This window comes from Mobula hypostoma, chromosome 22, assembly GCF_963921235.1.
Source record: "Mobula hypostoma chromosome 22, sMobHyp1.1, whole genome shotgun sequence".
Taxonomy (NCBI): Eukaryota; Metazoa; Chordata; class Chondrichthyes; order Myliobatiformes; family Myliobatidae; genus Mobula; species Mobula hypostoma.
The window spans coordinates 9828886-9849049 of NC_086118.1; the positions used below are offsets into that span (position 1 = coordinate 9828886).

Genomic DNA, 20164 nt, shown 5'->3' on the forward strand with positions numbered 1-20164 from the left:
TCTGTCAATGAGTTAATGAAAACCTGATGAGCAGATGTCTATAAAGTTGCTGCTTTCCTGTTTTCAGCCGATCATGAACAACAACCCATGGATGCTCCTTTACTTCATCTCCTTCCTGCTCATCGTGGCCTTCTTTGTACTGAACATGTTTGTCGGAGTGGTGGTGGAGAACTTCCACAAGTGCCGGAAGCACCAGGAGGTGGAGGAAGCCAAGCGCCGCGAGGAGAAGCGTCTCCGACGCATGGAGAAAAAGAGACGGAGTAAGGAGAAACAGCTGGCTGGTCGGTAGTCTTTCTTGTATCTTTCTGAGTCATGCTTGACCTTTGACACCACTTCTCAGTGCCTGACAATTGGGATAACCCAGAGCATGCCAGTTAGGCCTCTGCATGGTAGAATGAACTGGGCTAAAAACAAGGTCCCATCAGCTCATGTAAAAAGTTGCCATGTCATATCTGGTTTGCATGTTTTGGCAACAACCTTTTCAGAGGGTAAACTTTCTTCTACCCAAAACATTCCAAATACAGTACCTGAAAACGTGACATGCAATAGTGCAAAGCTATTGGCTCAAACTTACATCTGTTGCTTATCACTTTTGCATGATAGTCTTCTAATTGGAGCCAATACCCTGCACTATTGACCTGTTAGTGCACCCACCGTCTGTGTTATTGGATTTTTGTTGTGCAACATTTACCAAGACTGCTTTTCAACCCTTCACTGTAAGGTAGAGTGTAGGATACGCCTGAGAACTCAACTTCACTGCAGGCAATAATGTACATTATTCAAATTGTGCTTTGCACAGAGCCTGGTCTTTTTAAAACTAAAGTCTATTGGGAAATAGAAATGGAAAGGAAGACATTTCTATTGAAAACAATGGTGTTACATATTTCATTGGTAATGGAGTTGCTGTATTTGCAAGTAACTGACCTTCACTATATGTTCAGTAAAATGGCTTGATTAAAACTGACAGCCGTAAGGCACTGCACTTTATTTGGTGAACTGTGGGCATTTTTGTGCTCAGAATTTTAGCAGTGAATATTTATCAGAGAGTTAAGAGTGGGTAGTTATTTTACAAAGAAGAAGGGATAAGCAGTAGTCTATTTAACCTGCTGTAGTTGATCACATTTCACTATTATTTCTGGTTGTGATGTACTTTCAGACTTATGAATTTCCTGCCCGATGGGAAAGTGGAGGAGAGAGAATGCCCAGGGTGGGTAGGGTTTTTGATTATGCAGGTTGCTTTATTGAGGCAGTAAGAAGCATAAACAGAGTATACAGAGGGAAGGCTGGCTTCCACGATGTGCTGAGCTCCATCCACAACTCTGTGCGATTTCCTGTGGTGACGGCCAGAGCAGCTGCCATACCAATTTGTTACTTGTCCAGATAGGATGCTTTCTATGGTGCATCAATAGAAATTGGTAAAGGTCAACAGGGGAATGCCACATTTTGTTAGCTACCTCAGGGAGTAGAGGCATCCATAAGCTGATGGATGATGTGGATAGCTGCCCTACTTGAGCAGAGAGATGCCACCTGTGAACTGGTCACTCCCTATAGGAGCTGAGATACAAAATGGGCAAATGTGGTCGAAGCAGAGGCATGTCCCTGTACTCACACCCCTTTTCAGCATGAGCAGGTCCATGTTCAAGTTGCACAGAGCTAATTCTGAGTTGAGGAACAAAGACTAGAGAAGCCAGCCCCCTGTGACTCGGTAAGGATAGCAGAAAAAGCTGGAAACAGCAGGTCAGGCAGCATCCATGCTGAGGGAAACAGAATTTATGTTTTGGGTTGATAAGCCTTCTTCAGATGAACACTTTCCAATTTTAGTTTAGTTTTCCAACATGTGCAGATGTTTTTTTTTATATCTCTCCCCTAGGGACTGTCAACATATGGAGGTTGCAGCAGTAGTGGAACACTAAATGCCAGCAGATGGTTATACCACTGAACGTGCAGTCCCCAAAGAGATGTCTAGTCTAGAGGTTCAGGATATTGAGGCCTTTTGTCAAGAGGGCACCAATTCATCACCTATCACAGCCCCTTAGATAATGCAATAGTCTATAGCCAGCCATCCCAGATTTCTCTTTCAGTTGCCCATTCTGAAGCTGACCATTCGAGGGCATGAGCTTCATGTAGGTCATCATAGACATTCTGCAGACTCAAGAGAAAAGGGAGCAGCCTTCCGGCAGCCACACATGCACAAGAAACTGGAAGAACACAGCAAGTTGGTTAGCATCTATGAAGAGAAATAGACAGTCAACGACTCAAGATGAGACCCTTCATTTCCCTCCATAGATGCTGTTTGGCCTGCTAACTTCCTGCAGCATTTTGTGTGTATTGCTCAAAATTTCTAGCACTCGCAGAATTTCTTGTATCTGAGGCTCATATAGCCAGACCAAGGTCACATAAAGTAAACTGGTTTTGTAATACTAGGACAGATATAAGATCCTGAAAGGGGAAGTGTTGAAGTTTAGGCCCAACTTTAATATTTATCTATTTTGTGTTATTTTAATTTTTTTGTCATTGCAAACAATTCTTAACACACCAGAACTGTTCAAGTGCCTCCTCTTTGAAGGCAAGTGGCAGCTGTCATAAGTAGCACCGATGTGGCAGCTGCTGTTATTACTGCAAGCCCTTCACTGCCTCATTCATAAAGGTTGCCAATGGAGTGTTGCTATCAGTCTCAATGGATGATGTACAGCTACAGATACAGATTGGCAGGAATGATATTGTGGCCATCACTGAGACATGGCTAAAGGACGCACGTCTCTGGGAGCTGAACATCCAAGGATACACGGTGTATCGGAGGGATAGGAAGGTAGGCAGAGAGGGAGGCGTGGCTTTATTGGTAAGAAACGATATTAAATCATTAGAAAGAGGTGATATAGGATCAGAAGGTGCAGAATCTTTATGGGTTGAGCTAAGAAATCGCAGGGGTAAAAGGACCCTGATGGCAGTTACTTATAGGCCTCCAAACAGCTGCAGTGATGTGGACTACAAATTACAACAGGAAATAGAAAAGGCTTGTCAGAAGGGCAGTGTTATGATAATTGTGGGGGATTTTAACATGCGAGTGGATTGGGAAAATCAGGTCGGCAATGGATCTCAAGAGAGAGAATTAGTAGAATGTCCATGAGATGGCTTTTTAGAACAGCTTGTTGTTGAGCCCACGAGGGGATCGGCTGTACTGGATTGGGTATTGTGTAATGAACCAGAGGTGATTAGAGAGATTGAGGTGAAGGAACCTTTAGGAGACAGTGATCATAACATGATCGAGTTCACTGTGAAATTTGAAAAAGAGAAGCCGAAATCTGATGTGTCGGTATTTCAGTGGAGTAAAGGAAATTACAGTGGCATGAGAGAGGAACTGGCCAAAGTTGACTGGAAAGGGACACTGGCAGGAAGGACGGCAGAGCAGCAGTGGCTGGAGATTATGCGAGAAGTGAGGAAAGTTCAAGACAGATATATTCCAAAAAAGAAGAAATTTTCGAATGGAAAAAGGATGCAACCGTGGTTGACAAGAGAAGTCAAAGCTAAAGTTAAAGCAAAGGAGAGGGCATACAAGGAAGCAAAAATTAGTGGGAAGACAGAGGATTGGGAAGTTTTTAAAAGCTTACAAAAGGAAACTAAGAAGGTCATTAAGAGGGAAAAGATTAACTATGAAAGGAAGCTAGCAAATAATATCAAAGAGGATACTAAAAGTTTTTTCAAGTATATAAAGAGTAAAAGACAGGTGAGAGTAGATATAAGACCAATAGAAAATGATGCTGGAGAAATTGTAATGGGATATAAGGAGATGGCAGAGGAACTGAACAAGTATTTTGCATCAGTCTTCACTGAGGAACACATCAGCAGTATACCGGACACTCAAGGGTGGCAGGGAAGAGAAGTGTGCACAGTCACAATTACGACAGAGGAAGTACTCAGGAAGCTGAATAGGCTAAAGGTAGATAAATCTCCTGGACCAGATGGAATGCACCCTCGTGTTCTGAAGGAAGTAGCTATGGAGATTGCGGAGGCATTAACGATGATCTTTCAAAAGTCGATAGATTCTGGCATGGTTCTGGAGGACTGGAAGATTGCAAATGTCACTCCGCTATTTAAGAAGGGGGCAAGGAAGCAAAAAGGAAATTATAGACCTGTTAGCTTGACATCGCTGGTTGGGAAGTTGTTGGAGTCGATTGTCAAGGATGAGGTTACAGAGTACCTGGAGGCATATGGCAAGATAGGCAGAACTCAGCATGGATTCCTTAAAGGAAAATCCTGCCTGACAAACCTATTACAATTTTTTGAGAAAATTACAAGTAGGCTAGACAAGGGAGATGCAGTGGATGTTGTGTATTTGGATTTTCAGAAGGCCTTTGACAAGGTGCCACACATAAGGCTGCCTAACAAGATGAGAGCCCATGGAATTACGGGGAAGTTACATACGTGGATAGAGCATTGGCTGATTGGCAGGAAACAGAGAGTGGGAATAAAGGGATCCTATTCTGGTTGGCTGCCGGTTACCAGTGGTGTTCCACAGGGATCCATGTTGGGGCCACTTCTTTTTACATTGTACATCAACAATTTGGATTATGAAATAGATGGCTTTGTGGCTAAGTTTGCTAACAATACGAAGATAGGTGGAGGGGCCGGTAGTACTGAGGAAACGGAGAGTCTGCAGAGAGACTTGGATAGATTGGAAGAATGGACAAAGAAGTGGCAAATGAAATACAATGTTGGAAAATGTATGGTTATGCACTTTGGCAGAAGAAATAAACCAGGAGACTATTATTTAAATGGGGAAAGAATTCAAAGTTCTGAGATGCAACAGGACTTGGGAGTCCTCGTACAGGATACCCTTAAGGTTAACCTCCAGGTTGAGTCAGTGGTGAAGAAGGCAAATGCAATGTTGGCATTCATTTTGAGAGAAATAGAGTATAGGAGCAGGGATGTGATGTTGAGGCTCTATAAGGCGCTGGTGAGACCTCACTTGGAGTACTGTAGGCAGTTTTGGTCTCCTTATTTAAGAAAGGATGTGCTGACGTTGGAGAGGGTACAGAGAAGGTTCACCAGAATGATTCCGGGAATGAGAGGATTAACATATGAGGAACATTTGTCTGCTCTTTGACTGTATTCCTTGGAGTTTAGAAGAATGAGGGGAGACCTCATAGAAACATTTCCAATGTTGAAAGGCATGGACAGAGTGGATGTGGCAAAGCTGTTTCCCATGATGGGGGACTCTAGTACGAGAGGGCATGACTTAAGGATTGAAGGGCGCCCATTCAGAACAGAGATGCAAAGAAATTTTTTTAGCCAAGGTGTGGTGAATCTATGGAATTTCTTGCCATGGGCAGCAGTGGAGGCCAAGTCATTGGGTGTACTTAAGGCAGAGATTGATAGCCAAATTACTTTGGTTCTGTCTTCACTAAGGAGGACATAAATAATCTTCCAGAAATAGTAGGGGACAGAGGGTCCAGTGAGATGGAGGAACTGAGGGAAATACATGTTAGTAGGGAAGTGGTGTTAGGTAAATTGAAGGGATTAAAGGCGGATAAATCCCCAGGGCCAGATGGTCTGCATCCCAGAGTGCTTAAGGAAGTAGCCCAAGAAATAGTGGATGAATTAGTGATAATTTTTCAAAACTCGTTAGATTCTGGACTAGTTCCTGAGGATTGGAGGGTGGCTAATGTAACCCCACTTTTTAAAAAAGGAGGGAGAGAGAAACCAGGGAATTATTGACCTGTTAGCCTAACGTCGGTGGTGGGGAAACTGCTGAAGTCAGTCATCAAAGATGTGATAACAGCACATTTGGAAAATGGTGAAATTATCGGACAAAGTCAGCATGGATTTGTGAAAGGAAAATCATGTCTGACGAATCTCATAGAATTTTTTGAGGATGTAACTAGTAGAGTGGATAGGGGAGAACCAGTGGATTTGGTATATTTGGATTTTCAAAAGGCTTTTGACAAGGTCCCACACAGGAGATTAGTGTGCAAACTTAAAGCACATGGTATTGGGGGTAAGGTATTGATGTGGATAGAGAATTGGTTGGCAGACAGGAAGCAAAGAGTGGGAATAAACGAGACCTTTTCAGAGTGGCAGGCAGTGACTAGTGGGGTACCGCAAGGCTCAGTGCTGGGACCCCAGTTGTTTACAATATATATTAATGACTTGGATGAGGGAATTAAATGCAGCATCTCCAAGTTTGCGGATGACATGAAGCTGGGCGGCAGTGTTAGCTGTGAGGAGGATGCTAAGAGGATGCAGGGTGACTTGGATAGGTTGGGTGAGTGGGCAATTTCATGGCAGATGCAATTTAATGTGGATAAATGTGAAGTTATCCATTTTGGTGGCAAAAATAGGAAAACAGATTATTATCTGAATGGTGGCCGATTAGGAAAAGGGGAGGTGCAACGAGACCTGGGTGTCATTATACACCAGTCATTGAAAGTGGGCATGCAGGTACAGCAGGCGGTGAAAAAGGCAAATGGTATGCTGGCATTTATAGCGAGAGAATTCGAGTACAGGAGCAGGGAGGTACTACTGCAGTTGTACAAGGCCTTGGTGAGACCGCACCTGGAGTATTGTGTGCAGTTTTGGTCCCCTAATCTGAGGAAAGACATCCTTGCCATAGAGGGACTACAAAGAAGGTTCACCAGATTGATTCCTGGGATGGCAGGACTTTCATATGAAGAAAGACTGGATGAACTGGGCTTGTACTTGTTGGAATTTAGAAGATTGAGGGGGGATCTGATTGAAACGTATAAAATCCTAAAGGGATTGGACAGGCTAGATGCAGGAAGATTGTTCCCGATGTTGGGGAGGTCCAGAACGAGGGGTCACAGTTTGAGGATAAAGGGGAAGCCTTTTAGGACGGAGGTTAGGAAACATTTCTTCACACGTGGTGAATCTGTGGAGTTCTCTGCCACAGAAAACAGTTGAGGCCAGTTCATTGGCTATATTTAAGAGGGAGTTAGATATGGCCCTTGTGGTTACGGGGATCAGGGGGTATGGAGGGAAGGCTGGTGCAGGGTTCTGAGTTGGATGATCAGCCATGATCATAATAAATGGCGGTGCAGGCTCGAAGGGCCGAATGGCCTACTCCTGCACCTATTTTCTATGTTTCTATGTTTCTATGTTATGGTGAGAAGGCGGGGGAGTGGGACTAAATGGAAGAATGGATCAGCTCATGATAAAATGGCGGAGCAGACTCGATGGGCCAAAAGGACGACTTCTGCTCCTTTGTCTTATGGTCTTATGGTCAATACTGAATGTATTGAATGACTATCTCAACAGCTAAATTGTAAAGAAACAATTCCCTGTGGACTTTAAAAGATTTCATCTCTCTCCCCTTGATCTCTTTGTCTCCATCTCTGGAGACAAACTGTCTACTAACATATTTTATAAACCTTTGGATTCCCGTAGTTATCTTGACTCTACTTCTTCCCACCCTGTCTCCTGTAAAAATGCTATTCCCTTTTTTTGGTTCCTTCTTCTCTGTCATATCTGTTCACAGGATGAGGCTTTTCTTTTTAGGACATCGGAGATGTCCTGCTTCTTCAAAGAATGGGGCTTCCCTTCCTCCAACGTTGATACAGCCATCACCCGCATCTCCAACATTTCCTGGACATCCATGCTCACCCCTTCTTCCCACTGCCTTAACAGGGATAGAGTTCCTCGTGTCCTCCCCTATCACCCCATGAGCCTCCTCATTGAACCCATTATTTTCTGCAGCATCTGCTATCTTCAATGGGATCCTACTACCAAACACATCTCTACCTCTCCCCCACCACCCTACTCTCCATTTTCTGTAGGAATTGCTCCCTCCATGATTCCCTTGTCCATTCATTCCCTCGCGCCCTCCCCCTACTAACCTCTCTCCTGGTGCATATCCCTGCAAACAACAGACATGTTACACCTGCCAATTCACTTCCTCCCTCACCTCCATTCAGGGCCCCAATTAGTCCTTCCAGATGAGGTAACACTTCACCTGTGAATCTATTAGGGTCATCTATTATATCTGGTGCTCCTTTATGAATGAGGCACTGAATGTTTCGAACATTTTCAGTTTAGTTTTGATTTCCACCATCTGCAGAGTTTTAGATTTACACAGTAGCAATGTACTTGTGCTGCCAATGTTCCAGAGTGATCATAAGTTGCACCCCTGATTTCAAGGACAGGAATGAGAGGTACATGAATAATAGTGTTATTATGTATACGTCTGTTCCTTGCAAAATGCCTAGTGTCTAACATATGCGGTGCAAGGCACTTTCATGATGGATTCAGTTTCACCAATGAATAATCACTAGTGCATTCTACTCCAGGTTAAATTTGTTTCTGGACCATCTGTCCATATAAACAGCCAGATTAAAAGTTCATATATTTATTTCAAATTGTACTTTGGACCATAAGATCATGAAATATAGGAGCAGAATTAGGCTATTTAGCCCATTAAGTCTGCTCCACCATTTCATCATGGCTGATCCATTTCCCTCTCAGCCCTAATCTCCTGCCTTCTCCAATATCCCTTCATGACCTGACTAATCAAGAATGTATCAACCTCTGGCCTTAATTATACTTAAAGACTTGACCTCCACATCTGTCTGTAGCAATGAATTCCACAGATTCACCACTCTCTGGCTAAAGAAATTCCTCCTCATCTCCCTTCTAAACGGAGGCCCCTCTATTCTCAGCTTGAGTCCCCTAGTCCTCGAATTCCCCCATTGGAAAAACCCTCTCCACATCCACTCTATTGAGGCCTTTCACCATTCGATAGGTTTCAACTAGGTCTTTCATGATGGATTCAATTTCACCAATGAATAATCACTACTCCAGGTTAAATTGTTTTTTGCACAATCTCTGCATTTAAACAGTGAGTTTAAAAGTTCAACGCTTCTTTCCCCTAAAGCTTTTTGTAACAGCAAGGCATTTTGACTCATCATGTTTCATTCTGGTTTAGTGTTAATTATATCCTCACAAAAACAAAATATGCATCATTGATGGATGTGTATTATGTACCTGTGGTTGTGTAAGATGTCATTTTGAATTGTTAACTATCTTTATACGCCAGCCTCAAACAGATCAAAAGTTAAATAAATTGTATTGTTTCTTTTTCCTATTCATAAAAAAATCACTGTGCTTATAGAATTTAGAATCAAAGCTGGCTTTCCAGTACCAAAGCAGTCGTGGTCAAAGTTGTAACTCAAAGATCCAATAATTCAAACAGCACACAATGGACCAAGAGTTAAAATCCATCAGCTATCCCTTGAGAAATACAGATAAAGGTTATACTACAGATGTAATAACTTGAGATACATTCCGAGTATTTAAGTAGGATGAAAATTGTCACATTTCTGATAGTTAAAGACATTTTATGTTACAATTTTATTGCAGGCAGGCACAGCAAACCATGTGGAGATTATTTTTAAATTAATATTCCATGTTTTATAAAATCCCTGTGATCTTACAGATAGATATGTTTGCACAAGATAATTCACACTGTTGAACTGGGGTATACAAGTTCCTTTATTTCACTATTCCAAAGAGCAAAGAGCTTCAGCAGGATGTGATGTAATTTGATTTGCCTGCAGGTTGTCACTTTGCTTTGCATGTACCTCCTCCTATCGACCTATGGCCAGTTCTTTCCAGTGGTGTCAGCTTGGCTTCCCTACAGTCTGTGTCTTCTTTCATCCTCTCACACTTTCTGCATCTTCCTCTCTTTTCTTCACACTTTCACTTTCAAAATGAAATCTGCAGTCTTTCAGCACTTCTTTCTCATTAATGAAAACATCTGTAATACTAAAGATGAAAAATGAAAGCGTGATAATTCACGATTTAAATTTACAAAGATTAAAACCTTTACTGAAATAGCGAAATAAGTAAGACATCTAATAAAAAGGAATAGTCACTATTTCTGAATCATTTAACATCCTTTGTATCTCCAGTAGGTTAACTAAAGGGATACTAATGTTTCCCAGATTGTTCCTTCTAGAGTTAAAGATGGAGGCGAATTTGATCATCCAAATCCATATATGGAAATATGACAGCCAGTCTACTGTCTGGCCATATTTCCTTTTTTCTTCCATTTTTGTTTATGTGAATCATCATATTCAATCCTGTCACCTGCTAAGCAATTCTGAAGTGTTGTCTGTTCAGCGCAAATATAAATCCACTGCTGGAGACAACTGAGTTAAATTGCTGAAGACAAGTCATTCCTAGATTGCAAGTTCTACTGTTGACACTTGCTTTAAAAAGAGGAAAATCACCTACTGCATATTGAATCACTGCTTAATGTTAAGGTTACTAAATTTTTAAGAGGAATAGCTATCAGTTTTTATGTCTACTTTTTGACACTTCCTTAAATATGTTAATTATTCAGAGGTTCATTGCTGTATTAAAGAAACACAGTCATTGAAATGTCGACATGTCAATTGATTAATTACCCTTCATGACCCACTGGGCTTCTTTGTAATGCACTCAATAAGTAGCAAAACTTTTGCGATTCAGTAGAAGTTTGGTGAAACCCCCAACCCCTCCCCTCCGCCATGAATTTTGGGAGCAGCCTATTATTTTATTTGTTATCATTCACCAGTATAGAATATGCCATTTGTTTTTAATTGACTGAACAGCTGGATATCTCAAAGTCTAAGTTCTCTTGGTCAGTGGAGATCAAAGTCACTACAATTGGCCATTGACCCTAATACTTAGAAACCATTTAACCAGTGGTTATCATAGTTTCAAAAATGTAAGGAAAGCTTAAGATCCTTTTATTAATTCTAGTTAGCCTTCTCTGCTTCTCTATTGCTTTATACTATTGTTGCCTGTGACTTTTTCAGAACCTGTCTTCTCCTGTTTCTTTCCTATCACAATCCAAAATTTCCTTTTGTAACACATTCCAGAGAGAGCTCTTCTGTGTTTTGTTATTGAATTAACAGGACAAGTGGTATTACCGAAAGAAAGTCAGACTTATGCTGGACTTTATTGGATTACAATTGGATGTAAGATCTGGTATCTTCCTTTTCCTTGAAAATGTTGTCCTTTCAAACTGTGACTTAGCCAGAGCTGGTAAATTCATGACTTTGGACGAGAAAGGTTCTGGTCTATTCTTAAGCACACTGGAAGATTGAGTCAATTTCTTTGCCAGAGGCATTCACATCAGAATCTGGATTAAAAAGAAGTTAAGATTTTTGTGCTTTGGTTTTGGATGTCCAGGAGATAGACAGATTAGAAACTGTAGGTATTTCCCACACAATTATTGGTTATTTCTTTGGGATTACATTCCAGTTCAAATTTCTACCCTTCACAGAGAAATTAATCTGTACTGTAGGCAAGCTGTCAATTTCTTGAATGTGAATCACTGAAGCAATGTCCCACAAACATTATGATCATGACAAATTCTCTCGTTCGGTGCTGTCTGTTGAGGGACAAATATCAATCATACCAAAGAAAACTCGGTTAATTTTCTTTAGTCTAAAACCATAGAATCTATTCTGGTTACCTGGGAAGCAGTTTGACAACTTTTCTGGAAGACACCTTTTCAAGTGCCGCATTCTTTCGCTACTGAATTAGACTGTTAGTCTAGATTTTCTGTTCGTCTTTGGTATGGGAGTTGGAGACATAACCTTCTGACTTGGAGGTGAGATCTGAGTGGAATTATCTGTCATAGGGGACAAGCTTAACACACTTAACAACAGAAACAAAAATAGAATTCTGAATATCTAGACCTTTGTGCTTGAGAATAGCTCTATGCCAACAAGAGTGGTAGGATGTTAAGATGTGAGGTGGGCCTTGGGCAGGGACTGCTATATGAGACAATTCAGACCATGAAAATTATGAAAGGGCTTTCAACATAAATTAAAGAAAATAGGGAAGAAAAGAATCTTGTCCACTTAAGTCTGACTTTATATCACTTCAATTGTAAAATCTGTGGATCAGGATCACAAACTCTCACAGTGGTTAAAAACTTGCCCTTTCCTGCAAAAGAAATCACAATGAAAGGTGTAATATGTAATTAGTTATCAAGAATTTATAAGATCTGTTGAACAGACAAAAGACAGTTGCCATATTAGAATGATAAATATAGTAAGTCAAGACAATTTTCTTTTCCTTCATCTCCTCTTATACCTGCACCTCCCATGCTAAGGGCAGATTACAATAATGGTGAATTAATCATATGCTGCATTGATGAAGTTTATTCAGAAAAGCCTGGCATTCTTGAATTCCAGAACTCAATTGTATCAAAACGTCATCTGCAGTGGTTTATCCCTTGTGAGAGCTTGGCTCATCATTACCTGCCCAAGCTAGAAGGCAGGTAATAAAGACTGACTTTGGCCACAATACTGTCATCCCAACAAATCAACTTAAAAATGCCAACATCCCATTTCCAAAAATGCAATATGTCACTTTTGGATGTGGATTGCCACTTGGTCTTGGTCTCCACTTAGTTTCTCCCATTAGATTGTATTCCACAGTTTATCAAAATTAGAACCTGCCCAGTGAAATAAGAGGAACTAGATTTGAATCTGAATTTCCAACCTTTTAAATCTAGTCAGACATGAGACAGCCATTATGCAATATTTATTAAGTATCTTTTCAGCTTCTTGGTGTTGTGTAATTCAATTGATCTTTGAATGCTCTTTAATTTAGCCAACTGAAAGGAAACAGCTTCTATGCAAATTGATTTAAAGTACAGATGTCAACATTTAAAAAATTATAAAAGATGAACAACAGAAGATAATTTCTTTACAACAGTTTACATAGTCATAGACTCCATCTAATTTACTTACTTCCTGACAATTATATTTCTTCATAATTCCCCAAGGTAATCAAACAAAATCTACAGAATATTAATCCAATAATGCAGCATTCATTATTCAATCCAAAACCAGTTGTATTCTGTGGATGATTTGCCTCAGCTCCCTACAGAAAAAGACTTCTAGTGTTCCACAATACCGGATGGTGTTGTACTATGCATATGCAAACATTGCCACCAGGACCACAACATGTTTTCACTCCCATTGCTCTTCCAATTAGGTTCTCTATGATCATACTAATAAATAGTTTTCACGGAGTAACTTACAATTCAGAGCATAAAAAAATTAAAATGGATCATCTGTCCCATCGAGGCCTCCATTCCAGTGTCTGCTTGCAGTCCACTTTGCCTTGCTCTCCCCATTCAGTCTTCTGCGAGAAACTTTGTATAATTCCATCCTTTATATCCAAAAGTGACTAAGAATAAGTCAATAATAATAATTTATTTTCACTCCTGTATGATTTATTCCTGGCCATTAGCATACAATAAATACTTTATTTGCATTGACTATGATATAGTAAACTACTCAAAAACCCCAACCAACCTTGAAATTCAATGTCAATGAATTAGCTTACTTGGTTGATACTAGAACAGCAAGAAGCAACTCACACTTAATGGATTTTGGATAGTTAAAATTATGCTTGGGGTAATGTCATTACACAAGCAAAATACATCACTCTGTTACGTACCCCGTAACTGGGTTGCCAAACCAGCAGAAATGGATCACTCAGTTGGAGTCTGGATGACTAGAACTAAGAAAGTTTTATTAAAAAAATAAGCAACACAGTAATCGAAAGGATAATAAATGCAACAGTTCAGCAATGATAAACACACATGTGCACAGAATTAAGATAACAGCATCAATCAAGCTCTATCGTTGTCTAGGGATAAATGACCAAATTTCAAAGTGACACAAAAGTTCAGTCCAATTTAGTTCAGTTCGCAGTAATCGTTGCCATGGCGATGGACAACGTGGGAGGAGAGAGAGAGAGAACGGGAACGACTAATCATTCAGACACGGCTTCACTCACAGACCGACGATATGGCTCACAAGCAGCTTTTGGGAAGGTCCTTGGTGATGTCACCTGAGGTCACCGACTGTGACCCCTCCTCCAGATGCGGTCGATCCTCTGCAGTGAACCCGGCACCCAAGCAAGGGCGGACACACACCAGGTTCCCGCTGATCGTACCTTTCCACCCTGTGCATTGTCCGATACTTCCCACCAACTCGTGAGAGGCGCACCGCTTCCAGGGTCTCGTTACCTCGGCTGTCATGTGTGTCCTGCCTTAGCGAACCTGTTCCTTTTTATCCCCCTGCTGGGGTATCGCCTGTCCATCACTTCAAACAGTTCAGGGTTCAAAGGGGGAGCCGCTCCAGACAGCTCTCTCTCTCCCATCCCTTCATTACACATCTCCAGATGCTGTTTCATTGTGTTCCTTATCTCTCTCTTGAAGACAGGTGGCAGACCAACTGCTGATCACACAGGACAGCTAACATCTTATCTATGTGTATTCTCGTCACAACTCTAAAACGGAGTCTTACAAATTCAAATCTAATCTACTGTATGTTTCTTCTAATGCAAATTGGAGCTTTTAGTCAAGTGGTATTCAGTCCCAGAGTAGCGAGCTCTGAGGTGTTGGTCCTTCTTCATACAGAGCACCTTATCAAACATTACCTCTTGATAACATGACCATGTTTTCAGATATCCCTAAAATAGTCAAGACACTAAGTGGGTAATATCAATTTCAAATGTTTGAAAGGTCAGTGAATCAAGAGTGCAGGTGACCTATAAGATCTGATATAGTCACCTATGAGGCATATAAAATAAAATTGTAGAGTCAGGAGTTCTCTTTAGCTTTTAAGTAAGGACTGACTTTTAAACAGCAAAGAAATCTAATATGGCTGCTGTTTGGCTCTGGGACATTTATTGCTTTATACTATCTCTTCTATAACAAATGATCATTTTTCTGTAAATCGGAGTAATAGTTTCACAGATGGGTCTCTCCCTGATTTTCTCCACCAAAAAAACCACTGAGCAGTTCCAGAATAGTCATCTCAAGCCAAGAAAGCTCTCTCTGGAATATTTCTGAATTATTGTCTGTTTCAGCTAATTAGTGTTAATTGGAAAAGTCTCAACCTGAAAAAGGTGCAGTAATGGTGCAATCAAGTCCAAAAGTAGTATTTTTTTAAAGAAATGTTATTCTTGGGGTTTTCTTCAGTATATTAAGTATTGTGTACTTCTGCCAACAGCTCCCCATGCAACCAAAACACATTCAACAGGTAAGCCAGCCAGATTCTCAATGTCAAGAGAACAGAGCTGTTGCTATGGGTGATATTTATCAAAGTGATATCACATCTCTGTGCTCTCCCCTCCTAAGCCACTAGACTATAACTTGAGAATTTAGAACTTTTTAAGGCCAAATGACATTATAAATCCACAACAACTCTTTGTCTATCTTTTTCTCATTAATAAGCAGATAACCCAAATCTCACCGTATTCACCCTTGTGTAATGGTATATTGACACATGGGCCTTCAACACCCTTACTCCTTTGCCCAAACAAAATAGGTTTCCAGGATAGTTGATGTGGAATTTCCACTGGAAATTCAGTTTCCAGTGGAAATTCCAAAACTCATTCCTCAGGAGTAAAAGATTGTGAACGCACCTCATGACATTTCCATGGAGATATCACTTAACGGCTAGCAATTTGAGAAGAATTTATTAATCTGTCTGTATTCTTTAACCAAGAGGTTAACTAACACTATAATGCTGAGCCCTGTGTTATTGAGCATACATGGAGCATTATCCCGTTGCTATCAAATTACCAAGCACTGATGTTAAAGTAAACATAATTAACCTCTTTCACCATGAATCACTGAACTTAATATAACTAACTCAGCAAGGTAAAGCTAAATTATGCAACATGATTTATTTAAATTATTGTAATGAACTAATCCCACCCATATTTAACTTAATGCTGTATCTTTAAATTTTCTGTAAGGAACAAGTAGAGCTATTGAGAGCTCTTATAAATGCTGCTGAATTTTAAACCACAATTTTAATTTGAGCAGACCTTGAAATAACATTACTTCAGTAATGTCCAAATTAATGGTTCAAAATTCTGAAAAAGGTCCAAGTAAAATGCTGCTATCTGGAATAGATGTCAAAGGATGTCTGCTGTCAATTTAAACCAGATTTGTGGTTGTAAAACTGGGCAGGAAAACATCTCACAGAAAGGCAATAAAACAAAATGGGACTGCCATGTATGAAACAAATTCAAATTCAATCCCATCCTTCCCTCCCCTCCCTCACCCAAACTTACTAAATACACTATATGAGCAGAACTTTCCAAAGGCAGACTCAGAAAGACCGCTGTGGTTTGTCTTCATGTGTGTTTGTCATTTTGTTTATTATTTAATGTTATCTGTGTGAAATAAGTTTTTGTAGTGTCTCTTCATAGTTTGTGCAACTGTCTACTGTGTTGCAGTGTTTCAGTGACCCTTGCAAATGTGTACTAATGAGCTCTGAAACTAGGGAGTGCCAGGAAGGACACTAACATGTTTTATTGATGCAAATGTCTCTTTCCCCAGATCCTCCAGAGCATTACATGCTGGCAAGTTAAGGTTTAGTACATACTGCATGTTATGATTCCTATACCTTCACACCTCGGGGTAAAAAATATTCACACACTGTAGATACAAATTGACTTTGTGCAGTCATATGTTCAAGTTAGGTGATGAAAAGAAATTGGATCTTATTTTGAAGGATTTTTTTCACCTGGGAGAACCAATGTAAGATGAAAAGAACAAATAAATATCCAATATTTAGAATTATTATTCCTTGACAAGTTTTTTCCCCTGAATTGAATTCCAAAGCACTTTTGAATTCAGATTATCATCAGCCTTCGTGGAAGAGATCTACAACCAAATAAGCACCATTCCAAATATATAACAAAGAAGTCCCTCACTGTACCTCAACTTGCATTGATGTAGTGCTTTTCACACAGTAAACGCCCAAAGTGCTCACATATCCATCACTAAGTCTTAAAATCATGGCTGAATGGTAGATTTCTTGTGGTGAGAATCATTATCATGACAGGTCACAGGATGGAATGTTACTGAAGGATTTTTTTGTGTGAAAAAGACATTCTGCTCATGTATTGCTGTAAAAAGCTGTAAAGTTAGCCGTAATCTTAAAGGATACTGTTTTTTTATTCATAGCCTATCTAGATAGTGGCTTACTATGAGCCAGTAAGTGGGCAATCCTTGCTCAGATTAAATAATGTGAACACATTTGAAAGTTGAAATGTTCAAATTTTATGTTGAGGAAATTTGATCTCGATTGGGAAAAAGAATAGTAGAGAGTTCAGTCTCTGCACCATCCTCCTTTCAGGAGGCAAGATCCTTTAAATTCTCAATGAATCATTAACTATGTAAGATACAGTAACTAACCTGAAGTTTATGTCAGTATTTTAGCTTGTTTCTGTTTATATTATAAATTCAACTGTTCTTGCCAATAGTTCTGGAGGCCAGGCAACAGAACTCTCCACCATTCATCCTGAGCTAAATTTCTTGTAACTATGTTGAGAATATGTCCAAAATGTCCCATCTTTGTTGTTTGATGGCTGAGTTTACAGCTTAATTGTGTCCAACCTGTATGTTATGATGAACTGTGTGACTTTCATTTGCTGATTTGTTTTTCGTTCCCCAGTTGTACTAGGCCACATGCTCTAGCATTTGATTACCTGTTAGGTTTGTTTTCAGTCAGTCTGATTCTGTCCAATTGATTTGAGGATGTGGATGTGGTCTCAGAATCTGATCGCCACTCTTTGTTCTCTGTAATATCTTCTGTTGGTTATGCAAGCGTGTGTATTCTGATGCGTGATGAAGAACACATGAATTGTCTGTATTTCCCAAGACTAAACAGTTTGTTCCCTTAATCATTGAATGAATTATAAGGAGTCATGGACCACTGTGAAAAATTACTGTTAAAACAGAAGATACTTGAAACACTTAGCAGGTCCAGCAAAATCTATGGGAAAAGAAACAGATTGAAGACTCATGGTTCTATTCCTCTTTCCACAGATACAGCCTGACCTGCAGAGTGCTTTGGAGACACGAGACTGCAGATGCTGGAATCTTGTGCAACTAACAATCTATGAGAGGAATTCAGTGGGCCAAACAGCATTTTTGTGGGAGTTAAGTTTTTCTCCCTCCCTCCCAAAATGCTGCTTCACCCGCTGAGGCTCCACAATGGATTGTTGCTGCTGAGAGCTTCCAATATTTTCTGCTCCATTTCAGATTCTCATCATCTGCAGTTTTTATTTTCACTTGCTGTGAGAAAATGTTGCTGATTGCAAGTAGAGAATGGTCTTGTTAAACTTTTTTTCGCTATTTCAAACCGAATGAAATAATCAATATCAAAGTACATCTGAGGTTAGGTGGTGCTGTGCTTGACATACTGAGTTTCCTGCAGTTGAAAGTAACATAGATTGATGAGAGGAAGTGTCCTTCTATTTAGGGGTATAGCAACCTGCCAAACCTTAATTGTATGCTTCTTCCTTATTACAATACTGCACACTATAATGTCCAGGCTATTGCCCTCACTGTGAATGTTGGAAGGGAAGCTAAGATGGTCCTTAGTAAGGGCAGTTAGGCACTGGCACTTAATAAAACGATAGATGAAACTAAGGGGTAGCAGTAAACCAGTCACCATTTTACAACCTGTAAGGTTTTCCAGAACCAGCAAAGATTGGTTTCGAGCCCCAATGTATGCATTATGCAGTAGAAACGTAAATCAGAGTAGATAATGTGACCTTTGAGATCATACAATCTCTTGCTTTATCTCATATCTCCACATAACATCTTCATTCTCACATACCTGCCCAAAAGCATTTTCGGTAATGTTGTCAGTTAATCAGCCCGAAGTTACACAAGTAACACAATCATAAGTTAACATGCTGATTCCTTGACTGATTAATAGCTAAATGAAAAGCTAAATATGGAAATCTGCAGTCCCTTCCTGAGCTAAAGCAACCACAGCTGCCTGACCACAGTTGCAACCCCACCACCCAGCACCACTTACACAGGAACCACCAACCCCAAACACCCACTGACTCAGCTGTCACCCACTGACCCACTGTCAGGCCTCACCCTGAGCACCAACCGACATATTGACAAGGGGCAAAAAGGAGAGCAGGATTGGGGAAAAAAAGAAAGGAAAAGGCAGCAGGAGAGAGAGAATAGAGTAGAGAGAGGGGATAAGGGAGAAAGAAAAAGGGAAAAGTGGATGGGGGCAAAGTCAGGAAGAGGGAGGGGAATGATGAGGAAACAAAGATGGAGGAGAAGTCCTGGGGAATCCGGTAGATGGAAAAAAAGGTAGGGGTAGCGGGTACAGGGGCAGGGCAGTGATATAGGGGATAAGGAGGGAAAGAGAAATAAAGAGACAAAGTTGAGGATGACAGAAGAGCATAGTGGAGGGGTAGAGAGGTTGGAGGAAAGACTGGGCTGATGGAGAGACCGAGATGGAGAGAATGTAGGTGCGAGTTGAAAAAGAATAGAGAGTGAGAACAGGTAGCAAGAGAAGGAGGGAGTTGGGTATGGAAAGGAAGGAAAACAAGAATATTAGGGAGAGAGAATGGATGAAAGGACAGAGAGAAAGAGAATGGGAGAGAAGAGAGTGAGAAGAGGAGATGGTGGGTGTTGGAGAAGAGAAAAGAATTAGAATCACATAGTATTGTATTTCCTTCCCTTTTTTCATTTTTCTTTGTCCAACTCCTCTCTCGTCTCTAACTCTCTCTTGCCCCCTCCTCTCCTCGTCCACCTCTTCCTTTGTCTAACTTTGCTCCCTCTTTTATTTTTTCACTATCCTTCTTATTCTCTTTTCATCTTTCTAGCACCTCCATTTATATTTCTTCATTTCCCTCTCATATGTCCTTCACCTTCTCCACACCCCCCTTGATTTCTTTACCCCCGCTTCTCTACTCTCTGTTCTCTAGTTTCTCTTTCTTTTTCCCTCTTCACTTTCTCTTTCTCCCCCTCTCCCATTTATCGCCTTGCACATTGCTTTGTCTCCACCCCCTTTCTTTCTCCCTCTTACTCCAATCTCTCTCCCTCCCTCTCTCATGCTCTGTCTCTCTCTCACTCTGACCCTCACTCACCCCCAAACATTTTCTCCTGTTTTCCAAATATTCCATAATCTCCCCCCATATTTTACCACTCACACTGTAACCAACCCAAATATCCTTGGGCCATGAGAAGAAGCTAGAATACTTAAAGGAACCCAGGATACATAAATACATGAACGACAGGAACAGAAAGAAAGAGTGAAAACTCTTTATAACTAGTAGACGTTATTCCTGAAAACTTGTGTAATAA

General features: G+C 40.5%; 1 protein-coding gene across 3 annotated transcripts in view; it reads left to right on the forward strand.

The window, feature by feature from the left end:
- Positions 1 to 20164, forward strand: part of cacna1g (calcium channel, voltage-dependent, T type, alpha 1G subunit) — a 363171-nt gene that overhangs the window by 244907 nt on the left and 98100 nt on the right. For 2 of the 3 annotated variants that reach the window (XM_063074200.1, XM_063074202.1), the window contains exon 24: positions 68 to 281. In XM_063074200.1, coding sequence (XP_062930270.1) covers positions 68 to 281 — 214 coding nt within the window. The remainder of the gene's footprint in view (positions 1 to 67; positions 282 to 20164) is intronic. The other variant, XM_063074201.1, reaches the window with a different exon arrangement.